Source organism: Hyla sarda, chromosome 8 (assembly GCF_029499605.1).
Source record: "Hyla sarda isolate aHylSar1 chromosome 8, aHylSar1.hap1, whole genome shotgun sequence".
NCBI lineage: Eukaryota > Metazoa > Chordata > Amphibia > Anura > Hylidae > Hyla > Hyla sarda.
Window position 1 is genome coordinate 96,115,766 of NC_079196.1, and position 21,857 is coordinate 96,137,622.

The following is a 21,857-nucleotide window of genomic DNA, read 5'->3' on the forward strand; positions in this document are numbered from 1 at the left end:
ATTCGCTGTAGAAAGAAGCGGACCTTCAGAGGGACTTGGCACTGGACTGAAGGTACGTATGTTAGTCAGAGACTAACTACTATAACCCTTAGTGTGGGTGAACAAGATGTCTGTTTTCCTTTAAGCTTCCGTCAGAATTCATCTCCACTACAGAAGTGTTGCTATGGAATTAGTAGTGTGAACTGGGGAGCAGAATCCCATTGTACAGTCTCCATTTTAGGACATTGTCAGTCGTCAGCTGTATCTCCGTCAGTTGTAAAGAAAAACAGCGTCCCGCCTCCTCCCTCAGACAAATCGCCGTCAGTTTTCAGCCCTTACCTCCCTCATCCTTCAGCGAAAACAGCGTCCCGCCTCATCCCTCGGACCAATCTCCATCAGGCTTCAGTGAAAACAGCTCTCATGCAAAACTCTGTCATCCTAAATGCTGTCATGCCTCAGACAAAAATGAAAGTGCTGAGTCAGCAGAGCTTCAGCAGAGCCAGCACAGACACTGTGATTGCTTGATGAGCACAGACACTGTGATTGGTTGATGGGAGGGTGTGTGCAGTCCCGCTCGCTCTGCTCAATGCACAGATCACACTGTTTCGACACACTTCTTTACAAACCCTAATCTCTCATGTACCCAGCTTTTCCAGATTCCTGAGCAGAGCGGGCTGCACAGACCCTCCCATCAACCAATCACAGTGTCTGTGCTGGCAGCCAATCACAGTGTCTGTGCTGGCAGCCAATCACAGTGTCTGTGCTAGCAGCTCTGCTGAAGCTCTGCTGACTCAGCACTTTCATTTTCGTCTGAGGCATGATGACAGAGTTTAGGATGACAGACTTTTGTCTGACGCCTGACGGAGATTGGTCCGAGGGATAAGGCGGGAGGGATGAGGTGGGACGCTGTTTCGGCTGAAGGAGGAGGGAGGTACAGCTGACGACTGACGATGTCCTAAAATGGACACCGTACCATTGAGAACAAGGGTAGCCTGCTGCAAACAGAATCTGTGCTGAATATTCTTGTGTGAACGGGGTCTTATAATTCTGGAGATATTGCTGTTTTTCTGTCCCACCGCTTTAAATTCATTTTCCCCTATAGCTAGAAATCCAGTGATCTCTGAAAAATCTATGGTACGGGCACTGTCAGAGGGGTACGGCCGGGTTCACACTTTGGAATTTCTGGCCAGACAAAATCCGTTTGGAGATTCCAAATGCGGGCAGCGCTTACTTACAGCACTCTTGTATAGAAAACAATGGCACTCACCAGACTTTTTATCCTCAAGATTTAATGCAAGAAGGTGCAGTAAGAACCAGCATCTTGCCGCAGCACAACAACGGGATCTGTTAAAGTGCCTAGCAGCAGGAAACAGCTGTTACCTTTGTGCTGCGGCAAGATGCTGGTTCTAACTGCACCTTCTTGCATTAAACCTTGAGTATGAAAAGTCTCGTGAGTGCCATTGTTTTCTATACAAGATTGCTTTTGGATTAAAGCTTCGCTATAGCAATAGAGCACCACCATATTCATCTCAGTACATGTCCACCTGAACACGGTGAAAAAAAGGATTGTGATTAGTGATCTAGCAGTGCTGGCTGCTCTTTCTATATTGAACTTCAGTTAACGGCAGAGCGTCCGCTGCTGAAATTCTGTAATGTGCACCGTGCAACAGAATCCAGTTGCCAGCAATGGGATTCTGCTGTACCAGATCCAGAGTGCTTGTGCTCTGCTAACAGCTTCATGCGCCAACACTGTACAGGCAGGCACGGGAGCATGCACATGAGGACGAGGAGTTCCTTATATATAAATAAATATTATTGTATATTGATAGTAAGTGAATGCGTGAGATTTAGGACCCATGCACCCCATGGAAGTTCAATAAAAAAACTTTACAGAATTAGTGCCTCCAGGAAACTGCGCTTATTTCGTGCATAATAGTACAGCGGAAATAAGCAACAGAAATTAAAGTCGACTAATGGAAATTTCCGGGCAGATTTTGCCGAAAGAATGAACATGGCTGCCCGGTTCTGCATCAAAAGTTCAGTGTTAGAAGTGTTTTACACTAAGAAATACATGACAGAGCAAATGTTTCTAATATCATCCTTCCTTTTCCTTTTTTTTTTTTTTTTTTTTGCAACTTTTAGATAGCCATCAATAATCAGGAACAATGGGAGGAGGTACTGTCATCCAAAGGACTCATAGGTAAGATGGAGTTAAAGGGGTTGGCCACTTTTTTTTAAGGAAACCAATGCAGTGAGTATAATGTATGAGTTACTGATACAGCGAGCCCTCTCTGCGCCCCCCGTTCTCTTTTATCATAAAGCTTCACCCCCTACCGGTCCACCGTCCTTGTATGCAGCAGGTTGGCTCAAATAGGAGCATATGAAGATATGCATCACTGCTTCGTTCTCTGGACCTGTGCTTCTTTCCTTGCTTGAGCACGGTGTACTGCTATGGAGGAGACACAGTGAGGCTAAGTTTCCACTTGTTTTTCTTTTCCTTCTTTTTTTGTGTTAAAAAAAACAAAAAAGCCAGAAAAAAACGTCTGTGCAATTTCCTGTGTCTGACGTTTTTTCTGGCATTTTTGCATTTGAGTAGAAGTGGCATTTTTGCCCACTTTGGCGTTTTTTTCAAAATTTGTTGGATACAAAAAAAATGAAAAATAAAAAAGGATGCGGTAAGGATAGAAAAAAATTTATTTAATGACATTTTTCTTTTTTATAACGAAATTTTAATAAATTTTTAAACAGGGACTAATTTATGTGTGCATGCAGGGAACTAAAAATGTAGCCGGCAATAATAAAAATTAAGAAAGGGCCATTTAAATGTAAAAGTATATTTTTTATAATTATTTTTTTAATTTTTTTTAATTAGTATGGTATTTTAATAATGTGTTAAGTATGTGTGTGTTTCACTTTATTTTTCTCAATTTTTTTTTACATTTTTAGGTAGTACTACTACTCCCAGCATTGAACAGACTGTTCCATGATGGGAGTAGTAGTACCTGTACTAATAGACAGATCGCCCCGGGTGTCAGGAGTGACACCCGATGCGATCATCCTATCTATTGCAGAGATGCGGGGGGGAGATGCTCTATACAGCGCTCGCATCTTTGCTCTGTACTCCGGCCAGTGATGTGAATAGAAATTCACCTCACTCATTCATATTTTCCGCCCAGACTGGGGATTGGCCGGATGGTTGCAGCCAGTCCCTGCTCTCAGTGGGAAATATGAATGAGTGATGTGAATTCTATCCATATCACTGGCCAGAGTATAGTGCAGAGTTGTGAGCACTGTATAGAGCCGCTCCGCATCTCTGCAATAGATAGGATGATCGCATAGGGTGTCAGGAGTCACACCCGCTGTGATCTGTCCTTAACTGCAGGTATTACTACTCCCAACATGGAGCACACTCTGCTCCATGTTGGGAGCAGTAGTACCTGCAGTTAAGGAAAGATCACAGCGGGTGTCAGGAGTAATCCTCCTGTATAATGTATAGATGTGGCCGGCCGCTCTTCTATAGTCCCCTGCACTGACGTATATATACACCTATTCATATTTCTCATAGAGAGTTGTGATTGGCTGGAACCATCTGGCCAATGATAGCTCTCTGTGGGGAAATATGAATAGATGTATATATACGGCAGTGCAGGGGGCCATAGAAGAGCGGGGGGCGGCCACCCGCCCGCATCTATACATTATACAGGAGGATCACAGTGGGTGTCAGAAGTGACACCCAGGGTGATCGGTCAATTAGTACATGTACTACTACTCCCATCATGGAAACAGTGTGTTCCATCCTGGAAGTAGTAGTACTACCTAAAAAAAAATTAAAAATAAAGAAGAAAAAGTGAAAAAAGTTACAAACACACACACTTTATTCAACACATTATTAAAATACATTATCAATAAAAAGTTTAACAAAATTAATTATAACAAATATATTATTTTACATTTAAATGATCCCTGTTTAAAAATTTATAAAAATATCATTATAAAAAAGATAAATTTAGTTAAATACAATTTTTTCCATCTCTACTGTATCTTTTTTATTTATTTTTTAATGATACCCTACAAAATTTTATTAAAAGAAAGTCCAAAAAAGAATAAAAACCACTTGAGGGTTTTTCTTGGCGTTTTTTTTTTTTTTTTACTCCTAAAGACTTCTATGGGAGAAAAATGCCATGATTTCAGGGGGAAAAAACGCCATAGGCTTAACGTGCTGTGACTTTGCAAAACGGCCAAGGAGCTGAAAAAGAGTGAAAAAACGCCAAAAGGATTAAAAAAACAGCAAACTGAAAAACACAAAGTGGAAAAAGAATTTTGCATTTATTCATTGATTTACAGCTAACATCTGGCTGCTTTCATAGAAAAAACGCCATTGGGACCTTTTTGTCATTTTTTGTGGCCAATATAAAATCAAGTGGAAACTTAGCCTGAGGTGTATAATCTTGTGCTTCTCCATAGGCAATCATGTATGGACGGATGAGGGACAGGTGACCAGCGACAGGCAGAGCTGCATCATTTGAGAGAAAAGGGCCACAGAGAAGGTCACCTGTATCAGGGTCAAAGGCTGTCCAGGCATGCTAGGAGTTGTAATTGTGCAACAGCTGGAAGCACTGGTTGGGAAACATTGCGATAGAGTGATCAGCATCATTGACCGCAAATAGTAAAGCAGTCCAAACTAAATATATAGCAGAAATCTAAGGCTACCCTCTGAATTTCTGCCGTATACTCTGTGTAAACACAGCTTTAGGGTGGGGTCACACGTGCCGTATTTTGCTATATAGTTGCTGTTGCATATTTTCCTCCCCATTGGGAAACAAAATTAGCTGCAGAAAATACGCAGCAAAATGTGTGACCCTTCCCTTAAAGACAAAGATAGAAACGTATAGGCTACAATCCCAATGACTAGACAGTCACATAAAAAACTACACTTGCACAGATCAAGTATTGAAGAGCCATTGATCACTCGCTCTTTCATTTGTCTTTCCTGATACTAGTGTAGTAGTTAGCAGTCACATGAAATTGGGGAGTTCTTTATTGTCAGTTCCTTGTACACAGGGGCTAAAAGCAGCAAGTTAAGGCATTTCTGTAATAGATATTACAAAAAAAATAAATGGAGGGTGGGGACTGCTCTCAGAGACTGAGCTGACTGACAGAGCAGAGCTGCTGGGAGATGTAGGCAAGGGGAGGGAAGGATGGCAAAGAATATCAAGCGGCCAGAGAAGACAACAGGGGCCACAGGAGCCATGCAGATCAAGCAGGATGATTTACAGGGAACTTTGGAGCTTTGTTTGTGCATGGTATAGCTATAAAGTAATAAACTGTACTGTACTCACCTTGCCTGCTTCCTTGCTAATGCTTTGGGCTGCTGTAGACCCTCTGTTTACATACCCCGATGACAGTATCCTAGCTCTCTTGATGACGTTCCTAACACAATACATCCAGATATTGGGGCTGGAATGTGTTCTGAACATCATTAGGTTTAGGCTATGTATAAACTACAGAAAATGTGGGGAATGTCTGAAAAATAGGGGTAGACATTCCGCACATTTGATGTTTCTGCTGCGGAAATTCCGTTGTGTGCACAGTGCAGCAGAATCCCACCGGAAAACCTACCATGTGAACATTGCCTAAGCCGCTGGCTGGGAGTTGTAGTTTTTCAACATCTGGAGATCCGCAGGTTGGAGACCACTGGCCTAAGTGAACATGAAGGACCAGAGCGGAAGTGAGCACAACAGTGTTTTCCAACTAGAGCGCCTTCAGAAATTGTAAAACCACAAATCTCTGCCTGTCCGGACAGCTTTCTGCTGTCCGGGCATGCTTGGATTTGTAGTTTCGCAACAGCTGGAGGCACTCTGGTTAGAAAACACTGGAGTACAGTGCAGTTTATTATTTTATAGCTCTACCATGCACAAGCCTGTTTTTAAGAACCTACTTAATTTCCCTGCGGTGGCACTACAGGAATTGAAAACTTACTGCTAGATTTCTCCACAGATTCGGTCTTTTGCTGTAGCCAGAGCAGCAAAATGTTCTGACCCTGTAATCACCTAAGGTTCCCATCTAAGTGCATGTTTACACGTTCCAAATTTCTGTGCCAGATTCCACATTGGAATTTGGCACTGAGATTCCCCTGCAGCAGAGTCCCATTTAACAGGATTCTGCTGCGCTGATTTTTCTTTTGCTGATGTTTCCGGCAAGGAAATTCCGTTTTCCGTGTCCACACAAAAAATGAACTGCGGACACCACATGGAATGCATAGCCGTCTATGAGATGGCACATTCCTGTGTGGTCCTAGCGCTGGCATGCTTATGCCTGCACCCGCAGTTTGCAGAATGTCCACACAGAGATTTTCTGTGCAGACATTCTGTAGTGTGAACATAGCCTAACAATAATAGTGTGCGAAGCAAACAACATAGTCAATTAAGAAAGGAACATGGATTATCAATGCATTAAATTTCTATTTATTCTTTCTGATTCGCTTTATTCTTAGTGGTGGATGTTTACCAGGCCTGGTGTGGTCTATGCAAAACAACTGTGAGTCTGTTCCGAAAAATCAAGAATGAGCTTGGGGATGACCTCCTGCAGTTTGCCGTGGTAAAAACTATTATTTAAAAGGATTTTCCGGGACCTATTTTAAAGTGTACATGTCGTTTAAAAAACTTTTGACATGTCCTATAGACATGAATGTTTTGATAGGTTGGGGTCTGAGTGCTCAGACCCTGACCAATTGTTAGAACGAGCATGGAAAAAAGTGCAGCTGATGGAGACAATCCTGAAGACTCAGGCTATGTTCACACCTCAGAAATTCCAATGTGGAAATCGTCACAGAGATTCCACTGTAGCAGAGTCCCGTTGAATTCATCGTGATTCTGCTTTGCTGTGCACATGATGGAATTTTCGTGCCAGATGTTTCCGGCACGTAAATTTCATTTTCTGTGTCTGCACGAAGAATTAACACGTTCATTCTTTATGCTAAGTCTGCACGGAATGCATAGCCGTCCTAGTGCCAGCATATTGCCCCGCAGTGTCCGGAATGTCCGCTCGGGGATTCTGTGTGCGGACATTCTGTTGTGTGAACATACCCTCACATTGTAAGTTTGTATCGCTTAGCCCGCTCTTATCTCACAAGTTATAGCTATCGGTTGTGGTCTAAACAAGCTTATGGCACAGATCATTTTCCACTTTGCTCAAGCTCACTCTGATTATTTATTTATTAACTAGCTGAGTATCTGGTGTTGCCCGGTTTTTCCTTCCTCATCCTTGTTGGGGAGGAAAATCAACAAAGGAGGAAGCTTTTGACTACATATCCCATCCCCATAAATTGTTGTCATACCCCAACCCCATATCCTGTCCCCATATCCCATCCTCATATCCCGTCCTCATATCCCATCCTCATATTCCGACCTCCTATCCAGACCTCCTCTTTGTGAGATGGGGTGTGACTTGCAAGCCGGATTGACACATTCACCAGGAGATGCAGAGCGGAGCTTGTGGAGTAAGGTACTGGAAGTCCAATATACTCGCATGGGACTTGAAACAAAAACCCATCTTTTATATAAGGGTGTAGGTAAGGGTTAATTTAACTATCATATATTTTTATTTGACATATAAGTAATATGTGTACCAGGTATTATTGAAATATCTCCAGACGTACAGAAGTTATGTGGGAACATACATTTCCCATTGATTTGCATGGGACTTTAAACAAAATCCCTGACCCTCACAAATGGGGGTAGTTAATGGTTAAATTAACTATCCTATATTTTAAGTGGACATATAAGTAACATGTGACCAAGTATTATCGAAATATCTCCAGCCGTTTGGAAGTTATGCGGTAACATATATTTCCCATAGACTTGTATGGGACTTTAAACAAAAACCCTGACCCTGGCAAGTGGGGGTGGGTAAGGGTTAGATTACCTATCCTATGTTTGTTGTTGACATATAAGTAACATGTGTGCCAAGTTTCATGTTAATATCTTTAGCCGTTTGGACATGATACTGGAACATACACACACACATTGGCCCTCATTTACTATTGCAAACCCGACATGTTTTGTCGGGTTGTGCGCCTGAAATTCTGTCTGCACCAAGCTCTCCGTGTGCCCGTGCCGGTGCGTACTGAGTGTGGGATAACTGGGGGGGGGGGGGGGAGGGGGATTATAAGGGATGAGCAATACACTGGATAACTAAGGGGAAGGGGTATGCGGGACAAGGAAGGCACACTTAGCTAATGGGGGGGAGGCACAGGGGGAAGTAAGAGAACACAGCAGGAACACTGCTTTATTAAGGGAAGGGCGGAAACGGCACAGCATGAGGGAGACTGCGAGGGCGGAGGGGGGTTAATCGCCCAGCCTCAAGGAGAGTGAGAGCAGAAAGGGTATATGGTACAGCATGAGGGAGACTACACGCATTAAAAAGGAATCAGCACTTGGCCAGCTCACCATACCTCCGCACACTGGCCCTGATTTACTAAAGTCCAACCGACTTTTTCTCGGTTTATGCGCCTAAATTTTGGTCGCACCATCCACGCGACTAATTCTGCACCCAAATTTTATACCACCCAACCTACAATTTTGAAAGTGTTTTTTTTATTACAAGAAAATGGGCGTGGTTAACAAAAAAATGGGTGTGTTCCCTACAAAAAGCAGAAATTACTCGGTGTACTTCCAAAATCACTCCTGAAAAAGTGTAAGTTTGGCTCACAGAATAACCAACAGCCAAGAGGATGTGTAAAAACGAAAGAAAGGGATTTCGGCAAAGGCACAGCTTAACGTTTTTTTTTTTTTTTCCCATTGTTTTACAGTTCTACACAAGGATTTTTAGAATGTGCAATGCAGTTCTGAGACTTCTTAAATGGAGCCTGAGCTGTTTTGCAGGATGCACTACCTGTGTAGGTGGTGTGGTGAGCTAATTTGCATATATATATATATATATATATATATATATGTATAAAAAAAAATGTATGTGGGGGCGGGGGTGTTTTTAAACTCCTATGTTAGGCTAAGTTTCCACTTGTTTTTTTTTTCTGGCAGTTTTTGGAATACTGCTACTGCAATTTTTGAGCCAAAGCCAGAAATGTACTCAAAAGGAATAGGACATATAAAGGAAGGACTTAGGCTAAGTTTCCACTTGTTTTTTTTTTTAGTCAAAGTCAGATGTGGATCCATAAGGCAGGAGAAGTGTAAGTCCTTCCTTTATATTTCCCATTCCTTTTGAATACACTTCTGGCTTTGGCTCTAAAACTGCAGTGGCAGTGTTCCAAAAACTGCCAGAAAAAAAACCAAGTGAAAACTTAGCCTTATACTTCTCCTCCCTAATGGATCCACTTCTGACTTTGGCTCAAAAACTGCAGTGACAGTATTCCAAAAACTACCAGAAAAAAACTAAGTGGAAACTTAGCCTTAGGATGTGTTCACACGCTATTACTAGCAGCGGGTTGCCCCCTGCAAGTTACGCTACCATTGATTTAAATGTGTCCACAGACAGTCCGCAATAGTGTCAGATTTGCGGACTGTCCGTGGACCCATTCAAATGAATGGTAGCGTAACTCGCAGTGGGTTTCCTGCAGCGGGAATGCTGTTGCTAGTTACTAGCGTGTGAACGCACCCTAAGATGGTCTAAGTCCAATACATTTTTTTTGTTCTATTTTATTGTTCGTTTTAATTTCCGTTAAATCTTATGTTTTGCTTTGTTTGGTTTGGCACGTGCTATTGATGATTTGTATTCTATACCCATGTTTTTTAGTTTTTTTTTTTACTCTGAATAAGTGTGACACACTCTCCCGTGCAACAAAAAAAAAAAAAACATGCTACAGAAAATGAACCGATACGTGCGACACATTAGTAAATCAGCTCCCTGAAAAAGAGGAGTGAAATCTAAAATACTCCCGAAAGAACACACGGATTTTAGTAAATCAGGGCCACTGTTTTGGTTTCACACGCTGTTTAGCAGGAGGAGGAGCAACCCAAAGGGGCAGTTTGCTGCTACTGGGGGAGCAATATGTACATTTTTGGTTAGGTACATTTATAGTGAAAGTCTATGAGGCCAAGATGCATCTGTTAACAGCCGTGTCAGGGGGAAAAAAAAAAAAGCGCTGCAGGCTCCGTCCTTCATCTGGTTAAGAAAACAGATGCAGGAACGGAGCCTGCAGAAAAGATAATTTTGTGTAACATCCGTCACACATTATTCTATATGTGCGGTAATGCATGTGTTTAACGGGCTGGTTTTAGTTTTAAAAACTGACCCATTAAACTTATGTAAAAACGTGATCTGAACGAAGCCTTAGCAACTTGTTTCATTCACAGGCTGTGTGAAATAATCAGTTTTTATCTTTGTTGGCTTTAGCTTTCTGTAATTATTTTTGTGTTCTTCTGACTAGGCTGAAGCTGATAGCATCGACGCCCTTGAGAAATACAGAGGCAAATGTGAACCTACCTTCCTTTTCTTTGCGGTAAGTTATTTTCGATTTCTTATAGTTCTGTGCTGACAATCACATGATACCATTCTCACTTCATTTCACATTATTTAGGGTTGTGGTCTCCAAACTGTGTCCCTCCAGCTGTTGCAAAACTACAATTCCCAATATGACTGGACAGCGAACTGCTCAGAATGATAGTTTTTCATGATGGGAGTTGTAGTTTTGCAGCAGAAGGGGCACCGTTTGGAGACCACTGATTTAGAGTACGAGTCCGGGTGTGCACTCTATTTTACTATGCCCAGCTCAGTGTGCTAGGGGTATCTGGATAAACATGCTGTATGCCATTCAGCCAAGGTTGGGGAGAACAAGGGGACCAATGTGACTCTTTGGGACAAGGGCCCACAGATACCTGGGGTCAGGCTTTTTGGAAATTGGGATGGAGAAAAAGTGAAACACAAGTGGTCATCGGATGTCAAAACAATCTTCTACTTCAGCCAATGAGCACTTAGCTAAACTGTAGTGGAAACTTCTACAGTATCCTCCAGCACTTGCTGTTCTCACCAATGAATGACAGCCACCATATATACATGCATATACACTGCAGCTGTCAGTCATTGGTGAGAGGAGTGACTCAGAGCTATTCACTGTGTGCTTTATTAGGCTCTAGTAGTCAAACCGCTCATTATTTGGTTTGATAGTACAGTAAACCTGACCTTATAATATGCTAGCCTTAAAGAGAGCAGCATATTCAGATGACAGATTTGCTTGATATTGGGACCAACCTGTAGGGCATCATTACCCTTACACTGATGAATGTTCCCATAACAATTTATAACAAGTCAGCAAATTAAGCATAATTGTTCTAGGTCTTCTAATAATATCTACATTTGTAAAGAAAATAACATGACTGATTTTATATGAGATGCTTTTCCATTTGCCTCATTTGTTCCTTATTAATCTGTAAGGTACATATGAAATTATTTTTTATCTTGGAAGGGAGGGGACCTAGTTGCAGTTGTCAGGGGTGCCAACGCTCCATTGCTGCAAAAAACTATTCTTGAACAGCTTGAAGCGGAAAAGAAAGTTATAAATCAGGGCCTGGAACGTAATGTGGTAAGATGTCTCTTTGGTTTTATTCTCTAAAGTTTAATAAAGGTTTACAATACTAAGATACGTGAATTATGTCAAAATATAATTAATAGAAAATAATGTAGAACGCAAGCAAAACATCATGAAAGGGAAATATAGAGTGCAAACTCAAATAGGACCAAAAAATAATGTGCAATGCTAGAAAGACCCCTAAAGAGGGCAATCAAGTTCTCATATAACACCCATACACCAACCATAGCTATATGCACTCCAACCCCATATCACATTGTGTCACTCTTGACATAAAACCTCATTTAGCGTACGTTCACACTTATGCAGATTTGATGCACAGGATTTTCTGTTGCAGATTTCAATGTAAACTAAATGACTGAGCACAGCTTCTAATATGCAGTTACAAATCCTGCGCATCTAATCTGCGCAGGATCCTGTATGTGTGAACGTACCCTAAGGTACGCATACAGGATCTTGCGCAGGATTTGTAACTGCAGATTAGAAGCTGTGCTCAGTCATTTAGTTTACATTGAAATCTGGAGCAGAAAATTCTGCGCATAAAATCTGCGCAGGATTGTGTACATGTGGACGCACCCTAAGGGTACGTACACGGGCGGATTTTTTTGCCGGTTTTCCTCTGCGTATTTGAAAGGGGACGGGCTCTTCTCGGCTGTCCGCAGCAGATTTTCTGTGGCGGAATTTACGCTGCGGAAAATCCGCCGCAGTCCCTACTGACTTCAATGGGGCTTGCGGCGGATTTTCCGAAGCGTAAATTCCGCCATGGAAAATCTGCTGCAGACAGCTGAGAAGAGCCCGACCCTTTCAAATACGCAGCGGAAAACCCGCAAAAGAAATCCGCCCCTGTGAACGTACCCTTAAGGAACAAAAGGAGAAAAGGGGCAGGCCACCCCTAACCAACAATCAAACTGACAACAAAAGTCTGGTTTTAAATAATAACACAGTACCCTTTATGTATATATGATTATTGTAAGTGATGACCTGAAAGGGCTAGTTTACATATTTTTTATGTTACTGTGTGTACAGTTCAAATCTTTTTCATAATGTGGACTTTTGAGCCCTTGTAACAAGAGTGAAATTTCACCATCTGCAATGGACTAAAATGAGATAATTCATTCTATTTATTAAAGGGGTATTCCGGATTTATACATCTTATTCCCTATCCAAAGGATAAGGGATAAGATGTATGATCACAGGGGTCCCGCCGCTGGGGACCCCCGCGATCTCAGTGCTGGGCACTGCTTCCGAGACGGGGACGTGACGTCACGCCACATGAATGGAGGGGGCGTGGCGTAACATCACGCCCCTGTCAGAAGTATACTATGTACTCTAGAACTCCGGCCCTATCAGATGTCTCCCTCTGCTGCTCCCCATCCCCTCTTTCTTGCTTTCTATTTACTGTTTTAGAGTATGTTGTTTACACCTGGCAGTTACACTGCAGATTTGCAAACTAACAATACACATAAGATAGCATGTGGAAGAAACGCTCATTGAGCCATCAGCTATCTCTCCCGATTTCCCCCCTTCCCCAATATACATGCATGCTTGGCCCAGCTAGGTGTTTATTTGTTTTGAATGGGGAAGGGGGGTAGCTGCTTCCAGATCTGTGGCAGCAACATTTACCCAAAATAAGATGGATCAGGCAGTTAAAATCCAACATGCCGATCTATCGCTTACGTGACATCTGTCACTTAAAGGGGTGCTCTGGTGGAAAAACTTTTTTTTTTTTTTTTTTTAATCAACTGGTGCCAAAAAGTTAAACAGATTTGTAAATTACTTCTATTTAGAAATCTTAAACCTTCTAGTACTTATCAGCTGCTGTATGATCCACAGTAAGTATTTATTTCTGGAATTCTTTTCTGTCTGACCACAGTGCTCCCTGCTGACACCTCTGTCCATGTCAGGAACTGTCCAGAGTACAAGCAAATCCCCATAGCAAACCTCTCCTGCTCTGGACTTTTCCTGACATGGACAGAGATTTTTAAATAGAAGTAAATTAAAAATCTGTTTAACTTTCTGGCACCAGTTGATTTGAAAAAATATATATAATTTTCCCCTAGAGTACCCCTTTAAGGAGAGTCAGGAGGCCCCCATAAGATTGTCAGCTGGTGTGGCCAACAGAGACTAATGTGTATGGTTAGCTTTACACTAGAAAAATCTTTTGGGAGATGTCTGGACACCTACAGATAGTTAACATTTAAGGATTTAGGAACTGCAGGGAGCTCATAGCTATAGAATATATTAGAGTTTCATGTGTTTGTATACACTACTGCTATATTAAAAAATAATGAAAATGATAGCATTGAGTATGCGTCACTGATAATCATTATGTCTAACATAAATTCAGCAGCTATAACCCTTTTGATACATATTGGGTAATACATGCATTTTTATGTATTATCTTTATATCAGACAGCAGAATGGGCTAAAAAAGAAAACATAGCATGCAAAAGTTAGGTTACATCTCATTCCCTATCCACAGCCATAGACATGAATGGAGGGGGCGTTAAGTCACAACCATGGTCGGCCAAAGCCGGCCTTCAGAACATAAGTGTTCAGAACACCAAAGTACCGGGCCGTAAATCATGGGGGTCGGGTTTGTCCCAGCAGCCAGACCCAAACCCCCCGACACCCCCCGCCCCCCAGGATCAGACATCTCATTCCCTTTCCTTTGGATAGGGATAAGATGTCGTGGGGCGGACTACCCATTTAAAGGCAATTTGCCAGTACATATTTATGATCTGAGCTGCAGACATCATCAGATAGGTGACAGGACAGATATCAGACATACCTTTGTCCATGTTGATGGGTTTTCTACAGTTCTTAAAATTATGATTTTCTCCTCAGGCTGAAGTGCCAAGGAATTTGGAGACAGCGTTTGGTGCTGTAAGCCAAGCCCTGTACATCAATTAGGGAGGGGGACCAAGGAGGTTAACTAAGCTGTAACAATTAGGCAGCTTTGCCCCCCCCCCCCCCCCCGTCTCCTTGACACCTTGAGAAAATCATCATTTTGTAAGTTGAAGCAAAGTCATTAACACTAACACAGGGATGTTTGATATGGTTATCATGTCACATATCTAAGAGTGTCTTCAGCTAATATCATAAATATAAGCATTTATCAGAGGGGGATCTCTCTCAGAACTTCCCTTTATTAGCCAAAATTGAAAGCTGTATTGTACAAATGGCCGCCATGTATTACTACATCTTCCTTCCCTAACATCAGCTGTTTGTCATGGGTGCCAGAAATGGGACCAGGGCCACAATTTGGAAGGGGTTGTCTCTGATGAGAAAATCCTTTATAATCCCTAATTTGTTCTCTCTAACTGTGCTTTAGCTTTTAATAGGTTAAAATAAATTTTAACTTACTGAAGGTTCAGGTGATAAAGAACAAATATAAATAACTATTATAACAGCAGAAAAGAATGATGTAAACCGAACGTTAAAATAATGTTTATTTCTAATTATAATGATATACTGCCAGATAAAAGATGAGGCAGTTCTGGAGGAAGAAGAGACATCCCCTCTCCCTGCTCAGACTGAAGATGATGAACTGGGTAAGTAAATATACACTCCTCAACAATGAAATTGCAACACCAAGAAGGACAAGCCGTAAGGTTAAGTAAATTGATGAAGTAGCTGGTGTCTAAGATCAGCAAATGATCAAATTGTTAAGCACCTACCCTCAATGTCTAACATGTGGGAGGGGTTTCAATTATATAAAAGTCAGATGTAAAACAAAATTTTTCAGCCACATGAAATGCCTCCTGTTTGTAAACTTGCCAGTTATCACCACTTGTCTTAAACTGAGAGGGACAGAATTCTGGGACTGAGAGACTTTAGTTTATTAATATAGCAATTCACTATGCGGATAGGTTAGTAATATTCAACATTGTGTGTCCCAGTAGTTGGGAGACCAACAACAAACTGGAATGATGGCAACAGGTGCACAAAGGTGAAACTGCATAGACATATCAGCAGATTTGAAGAATGGCGCATAGTGATCTTTTCTGTACCACAAGTGAAATTGCACATCACATACCAACCTAGGGTGTTGAACAGCGTCTACAGAAAGTGCTTGTTTAACATTGGGCTATGAGCCAGGCGTCCACTTACAGGTGTTCCATGGACCTCCATCGGGCACATCTGGGAGGCCGCTGGTCAGCAGTTGCATAGGGAGCTGCCAGCAGTGGATCTTGATGATTTTTGTGCCCATATGCATTCAGCATGGCAGAACATTCTTCAGATAATCATAAATATCATCATTGATAGAATGCCAGGGTGTGTAAGTGAATCAGTATCTGTGCATGGCACTTTCTTTCCTGTTTTCTTAACTTGCTTGTCATTAAAGAATAACTATCTTGCAGGACAATTTATTCCCTATCCAAAGGATAGGGGATAAGCTTCAGATCGCAAGGGGTTCTACCGCTGGGATCTACTGCTTAGGACTCCTCCTCTCTTCCCGGGAATGAAGCCACGGCCAACACGCCAACAATCTCTATGGGAGACCGGAGGGGGCGTAGTATACAGCATTCGGCCATCTCCGGCTCTTCCGTAGAGATACATGGAGGGGGCGTGTTGGCCGCCACTTCGTGTGGGGGTCGACACACTCCATTTCCAGGGAGAGCCGGGGTCCTGTGCAGGAAATCGTGGGGGAATGCTAGTGGTTGGACCCCCTGCAATCTAAAAGTTATCCCCTATCCTTTGGATGTCTATCAATATAGAAGGACATTTATCATCGTTGCTTTGGTAAGCGAGTTCTGCAGGCATTTGTTTTTTTGCTTTTGGTTTTGCTTATGTGTGACATATGTATTATACTATCACAAGAGGTTGATAAATTTGGCTTACATAAGCAAAAAACAATAAATAACTTTTGAAAAAAAATTTTTTTAGCACACATAAGCAAAAAACAATAAATGACTTCAGAACACCACTTTGTCACCCCACAAGTCGCTGTGAAAAAAAAGCGTGTGTGTACTACATTTTTTTTTTACCACTGTTTTTTTTTTTTTTTAAACATGTTTTTTTTTTTTTAATTTACTTTACAGGCATAGTAGTAGAAGCTGTCTTATAGACGGAGTCCATTACTAAGCCGGGGCTTAGCGTTAGCCCCAAAAACAGCTAGCGCAAACCCCCAATCACTAACCCGGTACCCACAGCCACAGGGGTGCCGGGAAGAGCCGATACCAACAGGTCCGGAGCATATAAAATGGTGCTCCTGGGCCTAGGTGGTAACAGGCTGGCGTTATTTAGGCTGGGGAGGGCCATTAACAATGGTCCTCGCCCACCCTGGTAATGTCAGGCTTTTGCTGCATGGTTGTTATATGTCTGATACTGAAAATTCAGGAAACCTTATTTGTTTTTTTTATTTATTATTATTTTTGAAGAAAAAAAATGCACATGGTTCCCTGTATATTCAGTATCAGCCAGATTGTAGTTTAGGAACTGCCGGAGACCCCCCCCCCCCCAGCTCATCTCCCCCTCTTGCCCCATAGCTCATCTCCCCCCTGCCCTTTCATCTATCGCAACCCCCTGCTTATCTTTCCTCCACGTCCTATCTTTCCTCCACCGCCAGTCAGCTTCACCTTGCCACGCTGTACATCTACCACCCCGCCGCTAGCTGTTACAGGACTACAACTCTACTGTAATTTCATACTTCCCGGTCTGAGCTGTGATTGGCCGAGACCGACCAGCCAATAACAGCTCAGACCGGGAAGTATGAAATTACAGTGTAGTCGAGCTGGGGGGGGGGGGGGGGGGGGGGGGGTTGGGGGGCAAGAGGGGCAAATGTTCTTCTGTATTTGGATATTTACCAAAACTGTCATGTCAAAAGAAAAAACGTCCCATTTAGGGTCTACTCACACATACAGTATTCTGCACAAATTTGATGCGCAGGGTTTGAAACTATATTCAGTCATTTAATTTGCATTGAAATCTGTAGCAGAAAATCCTGCACATCGGATCTGTGCAAAATAATGTACGTGTGAATACATCATTAAAGGGGATTTTCCAAAGAAAATATCATATCCCCTGTCTGCTTCGGTCCAGGCGCCAAGCCCCCCCATTCACCACAATCAATCTGTAGAACCAGGCACCAACTCTCTGAGAGCGCACTGTAGAGTGCATGTGCTCCATTCATTTGTGGATAGGGGATAAGATTTTTAGGGGAGAAGACGTTCAAAAATGGATGCCAACATTTCCTATGGCATCTGGACAGCAAGGCCGTTGATTGATAGCAAAGATGAGCAGACTGTAAAATGTTTGTCTCTTTTCCTTGTCTTGTTGTAGTTCCAACAGGAAAAGCATACACAGTAGCCATCATTAAACCTGACGCAGTTGCCCATGGAAAGGCAGATGAAATCATTATGAAGGTAAGGATTGTATAACATGCTCCACTGATGTGTCTGTTAATAATAGAATGTTGATATATTTGATGCCAAAATGCATCAATTGTACAGCGATCTATAGTTCTTCGTCACCTGCTGAACAATTAACGGGGGAACAGTCATCACCAGGGGCGAAGAGGCTGAGGGTCAAAGTGGCCCAAGCCAGGCATACAGTATCTACTCAGTCCATAAATGATGGAGCTGCAGGCGTCTTTATGTGTTTTGCTGTGATTTGCATATAATCTCAGTATCAGCAGCTAGAAATTCAAGGTTCTTTGATGATTTCATCAATGATCCTTTCAGCTATAACTACAGCACTAAGGAGAAGAAGGAGGTAATGAGAGTAGCATAGGGAGTTTGTCAGGAATCGTGAGGGGAACATGGAGTCTATGTGAGATAGGGGGACCTGAAGAGCAGTAAATGTGAGAGAGGGGAGCCATGAGCAATAGTCTGTATGAGAGATGGGGCATGGGGGGCAGTCTGTGTGAGAGAAGGTGTCTTTTGGTCTCATCTGGGTGCTGAATTAATTTCCAGGTCTGGTCTGGGGCCCATTATTTTGCAGTTTTACCCCTGCTGTGATCTTTATCCCTGTCCTTGGGCTTTTTTATATCTAGAACTAGCTTTTGCCCGCGGCTTCGCTCGCATTAAATTTGGGGTAATATAGACCTAATTTTTACGATCATATAGTAATGAGGCCGCTCTGGGTAAAGTCTTCAGGCATCCAAACAACTCTTTCAACTTTGATTGCCGTGTCTAAAAACTTAAAGCGGGACATCTGCTGGAAAGACAATGTTCGGCATTAGCCACGGGTCCTGGCTGCTGATAGCAGCCGGGACCGTGCGGGTATGATGCAAGCTCAGCTCCTGAGCTCGCTTCATAAACCTTCCGTGCCGCAGCGCCAGGTATACCCATCGTTCTGCGGCAAGTATTTAATTCATACAAACTTTGAACCCCCGTTTCACCCCTTCAGGGGTGGAATTGTAGAAAACGTTTCATGCTTCTAGCTTCAAAAATGATGGACTTCCATACAAACTGTCAACCCCTTTTTCACCCCCTTAAGGGTTGAATTTCGAAAAATCCTTTCTTATTCCTCGCCTACGTCTTTAAAACAACACCTGTGTATAAAATTCAGCTTTCTAGGTCCAAGGGTTTAGGCTGGGCATTGATGAGTCAGTGAGTTAGGCCTTCTCTTTTTATTTATATATATATATATAATATAGAAATTAGATGGAGTATGGAGCAGTGCAGCTGGTATCATATTAGGGACACACAGGCCAGGAGCAGGCACAGTATTAATGGTAGCAACCGGTTGGCAAAGCAAAGGATATGGCGTTGTTTTGCTTTAAAGCATGGCGAAGGGTGCAGAAGTGAGGGACCTAAGAGTATAGTCTGGAGGAGAAGTTGTTTTCTTGGTCTCGGCCGGAGGGAGAAAAAAAAAGGAAAGAGAAATTTCTACAACAATGTTTCCCAACCAGTGTGCCTTTGGCTGTCCGGGCATGCTGGGAGTTGTAGTTTTGCAACAGCTGGAGGCATACTGGTTGGAGAACGCTGGTCTCCATTCATAGAAGATGTCACCTGTAAAAAAATATAAGTGAGTATAAAACTGGGTTTGTATTCTGTGATTGCATCTGAGCAGGATAACATGGGAGCCCCACCATGACAAGCCTTTTCTAGTTACACCCCAGGTCATCTCCTTACATTTGCTGAATGTTTTTGTGGCGTATGAAAAAAATAAAATACTGTTTCTTGATCGGTTCCATTGGGGGACACAGAGACCGTGGGTATATCTTGCTGACACTAGGCATACAAAAGAAAGTCGGCCCTTCCTGGCAGGATATACCCCGCCTACTGACCCTGAGCTAATCAGTTTTAGCTTAGTGTCAGTAGGAGGCAGACACAGGTCTGGAGTTCTCCAGACCTGGTCTTCTTTTTTATTTTATAGCTAGGGCCTGTTTTTAGGTTCTTTTCTCCTTTTTTTATTTTCTTGTTTTTAGGTTGGGGTTCAGTAACATGGCACTACTTGTTCCCCCATATGCGGCTAAGGGGCACGGGGCATAAAGTATGCACCGTTAACCCCTTCCCGCCAACGGCCAGTGGCTGGGGTTGCACTTTGGGTCCAGTTCCCCCTATTTTCCCTGCTCGTCCCACTGTCTCAGCCTGATGTGGTGCAGGTAACTATAGCTGGCTGAAGACATCTTAGGTAAGTATGGTTGTATACAGGGTGAGTATACCCCCCCCCCCCCCCCCTCTCTACTCTTCCACCACTGCTTTCTATCTGTTATGGCTGGGTCCTTGCTTGGGGGAGCCCCGTATCCCTGGGGCTTTCTTGGGGGGGAATTTTTGTCTGTAGCCTTTATTGGGGAACATGTGTTTTAAGGGTGATGTGTGTTTTTTGCAGTGCCTTTTGCAGTTTTCCTCCCCTTCTCCCTCCCTGTCACTGCTTACTTGCAGGCTCAGCAGCTCTTTTGTCTATCCGGGACGCAGGCCGCAGCTCCTGCAGCTGTGCTGCGGTCACGCGGCCGGCGTTTTTTCTTACTTTTGTTTTTTGCCTGCGCTCCGGCAGGAGCACGGGGAGCGTTGATTAATTAAGACCGCAGCTGCGGCTGGGTCCGGATCTCTTCTCCACACACATTCAAGCGCACTGGCGGATCTCCCGCCCCGGTTCTGCGGCAGGCCAATGCTTGCTTTGCCCGCCCACCAGGGGTCACTGATTTACCTATGAGCTAGGTGAGCGCGCTTTGGCGGTCATTTGCTTCCTTCTCTTGCAATGGGGTATGTTCTGGGGTGGAGGCGTTCTCTGCGACATGCTGCTAGCTCCTCCTCTTCTTCTCCTCTGCTCCATGGACCATATCGTTTCAGCTGCTCCTTGCCTCTTCAACACCAGCTTCAGATCACCTGCAGCGTGCTTTTCAGCTCCAGCCTGCTTCTCAGCTCCAGGGGCAGGAGATGGCGCACCCCAAGAGGATTTGGCGGATATCGCTCACAACTCTCTCAAACAGGGGACTTTCTCTGTTCAGCAGCCTTGGAGTCCACCCGATGCACGGCCTTTGCTTCGGGGAATTTGGTTGCCATTCGCCGCTCCATGTGGCTGAATGCGTGAGGTGCAGATGCTGCTTCGAAGAAATCTCTAACAGAGTTACCTTTCTCTGATGAAATTATTTCCGAAGCTACTGGGGGTAAAAGTTCTCTGCTGCCGCAGAACAAACCTCGCCGTTCTGATCCCCGTTGGAAGGCGGCTTACTTTCGGTCCTTTGCATTGGGTCGCCCTCCCTAGCAGGCGCACTCCCAATCTCGGAAAGCCACTTCTTTCAAGGCACATCCTTCCTGGAAGGCAGACAACCGTCCTGGCAGTCGGTTAACCGTAAGCCTTCCTCATCCTCCTCCTCGTGTCCTCTTCTCGGGTAGGAGGTCTTCTGTCTCTTTTCCGGGATGTTTGGATAGCTCAGGTTCAGGACTCTTGGGTACGGGACGTCATATCAGAGGGTTATCGGATAGAGTTCACTTCTCTCTCCAGGGATCGTTTCTTCCGATCCCGCCCTCCTCGATCCCCTTCTTTGGTGTATGTAAGTATGCTCCTCGCTCAGGGAGTGATCGTGCCAGTTCTGCCAGGGGAGCATTTTTCGGGGTTCTACTCGAATTTCTTCATCATCCCCAAGAAGGAGGGCTCTGTCTGTACCATTTTGGACCTCAAGTTACTCAACCGCCATTTGCGGCTCTGTGATTTTCGCATGGAGTCCCTCCGCTCCGTGGTGGCTTCCATAGACCAAGGGGAGTTTCTTTCTTCAGTGGACATCCGGGATGCTTATCTCCACATCCCCATATTCCCCGCCCATCAGCATTTCCTCTGCTTCGCTGTTCCTGCGGGTCACTTTCAATTCGTGGCTCTTCCTTTTGGCCTTGCTATGGCTCCCAGGGTTTTCACCAAGGTCATGGCAGCGGTGATTGCCATACTT

At 43.5% G+C, this 21,857-nt stretch overlaps 1 protein-coding gene across 2 annotated transcripts in view; it reads left to right on the plus strand.

The window, feature by feature from the left end:
* The window catches only part of NME9 (NME/NM23 family member 9), a 49,941-nt gene that overhangs the window by 3,361 nt on the left and 24,723 nt on the right, over positions 1-21,857 (plus strand). For both annotated transcript variants that reach the window (XM_056535315.1, XM_056535316.1), the window contains exons 2-7: positions 2,122-2,179; positions 6,473-6,576; positions 10,364-10,435; positions 11,399-11,515; positions 15,003-15,075; positions 17,807-17,889. In XM_056535315.1, coding sequence (XP_056391290.1) covers positions 2,122-2,179; positions 6,473-6,576; positions 10,364-10,435; positions 11,399-11,515; positions 15,003-15,075; positions 17,807-17,889 — 507 coding nt within the window. The remainder of the gene's footprint in view (positions 1-2,121; positions 2,180-6,472; positions 6,577-10,363; positions 10,436-11,398; positions 11,516-15,002; positions 15,076-17,806; positions 17,890-21,857) is intronic.